The sequence below is a fragment of the Rhagoletis pomonella genome, unplaced genomic scaffold, assembly GCF_013731165.1.
Source record: "Rhagoletis pomonella isolate Grant_MI unplaced genomic scaffold, Rhpom_1.0 Rhpom_scaffold_14149, whole genome shotgun sequence".
Lineage (NCBI taxonomy): Eukaryota > Metazoa > Arthropoda > Insecta > Diptera > Tephritidae > Rhagoletis > Rhagoletis pomonella.
The window spans coordinates 1-4020 of NW_023472671.1; the positions used below are offsets into that span (position 1 = coordinate 1).

General features: G+C 49.1%; 1 protein-coding gene across 1 annotated transcript; it reads left to right on the top strand.

The window, feature by feature from the left end:
• Positions 1 to 473: 473 nt before the first annotated feature.
• LOC118757078 lies at positions 474 to 1276 on the top strand (the record flags this gene model as incomplete). Its single annotated transcript, XM_036491815.1, is given in 1 exon segment — positions 474 to 1276. A coding segment is annotated over 1 exon segment (781 nt), but the record flags the coding sequence as incomplete, so codon positions are not given.
• Positions 1277 to 4020: the final 2744 nt, after the last annotated feature.

Consider the following 4020-nt stretch of genomic DNA (forward strand, 5'->3'; position numbering starts at 1 on the left):
TGTGGGGACACAACTTGGCAAACGATCTGGCAACACAACTTCGGTGTGGCACTATCCTTCATTCCGTTTCACATTGTCATTCGTTAAAAAGTCCTAGCCGTTGCAACTCAAAAAAAGGAAATTCTCTTCTCAAGCAAGCGGCAGAAGGTTCTAGATTCCAACAGCGAAAACAAAAGAGAATCGTTTTAAGCAATTCAATTAGTTCTAATTGTTCCATTCAAGTGTTAAGATTATTAATTAAACAAAGAAATAAATATGTGGTAACCCAGCTAGTCGCTACATATTAACTGGTGACCCCTACAAGTTATTGAACACTAAAATACGATCTTGCCACTCAACTTTGGCAAGATGCAAGCAATACGATCAGACTCTGCCGATGTTAGTGCCGGCCTCCCTAGCACATCCAACGAGGCTGCAAATGATGAATTTTTCGAGGCAGTCGCTCCACCACAGCACCAAGCGGTCGCACACGTTGACAGATTCGAAAAATTGGAACTGCCACCATTCTGGAGCAAACAAGTACAACTATGGTTTGCAGCAATAGAGGCGCAGTTTCAACTACGAAGATTAACTTCCGACTTAACTAAATACCAAGCAGTAGTTGCGCGTCTCGACCAAGAAACGCTTATCGTCGTGGAACATGTCATCCTTAATCCACCTGAAACCGATAAGTATCTCACAATTAAAGAAGTCCTGGTAAACCACTTCTCCATTTCGCAGGAACGTCGGCTAAAAAAACTGCTTTCGGGTGTAGAGTTAGGCGATCGACGCCCGTCTGAGCTCCTCGCCGAAATCAAACGACTGGGTGGTAGTCAGCTCGACGCAACATTCGCTCGAACCATTTGGTTCGATCGTCTACCGCAATATGTGCAAGTAGCATTAACAACCTCGGGCGAACTAGACAATGACAAACTCGCCGTGCTAGCCAATAAGATTGTTGAGATCCAACGAGACTCTGAGAACAGATTCCTGATGCCAATCGTCAACACTTCCGATAGCTCGATGCAGAGACAGCTCGACGATTTATCCAAGCAGCTAGGAAATTTGGCCAAGAAACTAAATCAAATAATTCCCAACGACGAACCTGCAAGACGTCAACTGCCCCGCAACACAGCGCCAACATATTCGGGCACTGAACGCTCGGCCCCATCCTCAATCTGTTACTATCACCGCAGATTCGGCACGCAGGCCAACAAGTGTACACGCCCGTGCACCTGGGTACAGAACCAGGGAAACAGCAGCAGCCCCCAGTAGACTCGGCGACTACTGGTGGCAAGGCCGGTCCCCGCCGACTATTCATTTATGACCGCGTTTCAGGCACGAAATACCTCGTCGACACAGGCGCGGATATTTCCGTGACTCCTCCGTCACGTACTGACAAAACTTCACCTGCGCCACTTCTACTGCACGCTGCTAACGGCAGCAAGATAGAAACCTACGGTGAAAAATCCCTCACACTCAACATTGGACTAGATCGGCCAATTCGTTGGATATTTTGTATAGCCAAAGTACCGTATCCAATAATTGGAGCAGACCTACTACACCAATACGGGCTAATAGTGGACCTCAGGCGGGGATCCGTCACAGATCCCAGCACCGGTTCCCACAGTGTATGCTCTTACGCCACCGCCCCAATTACATCTATTACCGCCGTCAGCGAAACTAGCAAATTCACCCGAATTCTGAAAGATTTTCCGGAACTGCTGGGCAACCCGTCCAATCTCACGTCAGCCAAGCATTCAGTCAGACACCATATCCCGACCACTGGACCACCATGTGTACAACGCGTCCGTCCGTTGTGCCCCGAGCGGTTGAAGGTAGCCAAACAGGAATTCCAACTAATGGTTGAACTTGGTCACGCCAGGCCGTCGAAGAGTCCTTGGGCAAGCCCGCTACACTTGGCCAAGAAGAAAAACGGAGATTGGAGGCCATGCGGGGATTACCGGAGGCTCAACGACCAAACCATACCGGATCGCTATCCAATTTCGCTCCTGCATGATTATTCAGCAATGCTAGCTGACAAATGCATTTTCTCCACGATCGACCTCCGTCGCGCATTCCACCACATTCCGGTAGCGGAGGAAGACATCCCTAAGACTGCGGTTATCACCCCGTTCGGCCTATATGAATTCGTCAGCATGCCGTTTGGTCTTCGGAACGCAGCACAATCGTTTCAACGATTTATCAACGAGGTCCTCTCTAGTTTTGACTTCGTCTACGCGTACATAGATGATCTCCTCATAGCTTCTTGCAACGAACGACAACACGAGCAACATCTACGCTTGGTATTTCAACGGCTCAGTCAATATGGCCTTTGTATCAACGTAGATAAGTGCGTCCTAGGCTCAACCAACGTCAGGTTTTTGGGATACCAAATCACCACAAATGGTTCAGCGCCACTTCCTGATCGAGTGCAAACCCTTCGCGACTTTCCGAAGCCGAAAACCATTTTGGAACTAAGAAGGTTCCTTGGAGCAATAAATTTTTATAGGCGACACCTCAAGAACGCCGCCAGTGTACAAGCGCCGCTCAATGACTTCCTCAAGGATTCGAAGAAAAACGACAGGAGGCCTGTCCCTTGGACAGAAGAAGCTGAACGAGCATTTACAGCGGTGAAGGAGCAACTCGCGGATGCGACTCTCCTGGCACATCCCATACCAGCTTCGCAACTTCGTATTACCTGCGACGCATCCAGTACCGCCTTGGGAGCAGTGCTAGAGCAACAAAAAGATAACGGGTGGCAGCCATTGGGGTTCTTTTCCAAGAAATTGTCGCCTGCGCAGAGAAACTATAGCACGTACGACAGGGAGCTCACAGCGGTGTACGAAGCCATCAAAAATTTTCGACATTGGGTCGAAGGCCGAGAGTTCATTATTCGCACCGACCATAAGCCGCTCATTTTCGCCTTCCAGCAACAGTCTGACAAATCCTCACCGCGACAAATCAGACAGTTGGGATTCATCAGTCAATTCACCACAAATATCCAGTACATTACCGGCTCGGATAACCACGTCGCCGACACGTTTTCCCGCACCGACACATTGCACCTTCCAATGTGTATCGACCACGACGAACTTTCATCCGCCCAGGCGTTGGATGAGGAACTCCAGCGGTTGTTAACTCACAACGACACCTCCTTGAACTTACAAACGCTTAATTACGGTCCTGAGGGCAAAGGAATCACCTGCGACATTTCCACTAACAACGTTCGACCCTTCGTACCGACACCGCTACGACGCAGAGTTTTTGACGTACTGCACAACCTCGCTCACCCTAGTGGTAGAACCACCGTCAAGATTATTGCGCAACGATACATCTGGCCGTCGATGAACAAGGACGTCACTCAATGGGCACGGGACTGCGTCCCATGTCAGCGATCAAAAGTGGGCCGTCATATCCATACAACACCAGCTGCTTTTCCTCTGCCAGATGAAAGGTTTGATCACATCCACCTGGATTTGGTCGGACCATTACCCGAGTCTCAAGGTTACCGATATTGTATGACGATGATTGATCGGTTTACGAAATGGCCTGAAGCAGTACCGATAAGAGACATCACAGCGAGCACAGTGGCGAACGTATTCTATTCGCACTGGATATCCCGTTTTGGTTGCCCCAAACTTCTTACTACCGACCAAGGCACTCAATTCGAGAGCGCACTCTTCACATCCCTCTCGCGTTTAGTTGGCGGTAAAAGAATCCGCACGACAGCATACCACCCGGCAGCAAACGGACTTGTAGAAAGGTGGCATCGCACACTCAAAGCAGCGATCATGTGCCACGAAATTCCGCAATGGACACGAGTGCTACCATCAGTTTTACTAGGGCTGAGAACCTGCTATAAGGAAGACTTAAAAGCATCACCAGCGGAGTACCTTTATGGGACAACGCTTCGGATCCCAGGTGAATTTTTCATGCACGAGAACTCTCCATCAGATCAGTCATTTTTCCTCGAAGAATTCCGCACCCACATTCAAAAGATAAGACCAGCTCCTACTTCGCACCACTGTCGGCAAAAAA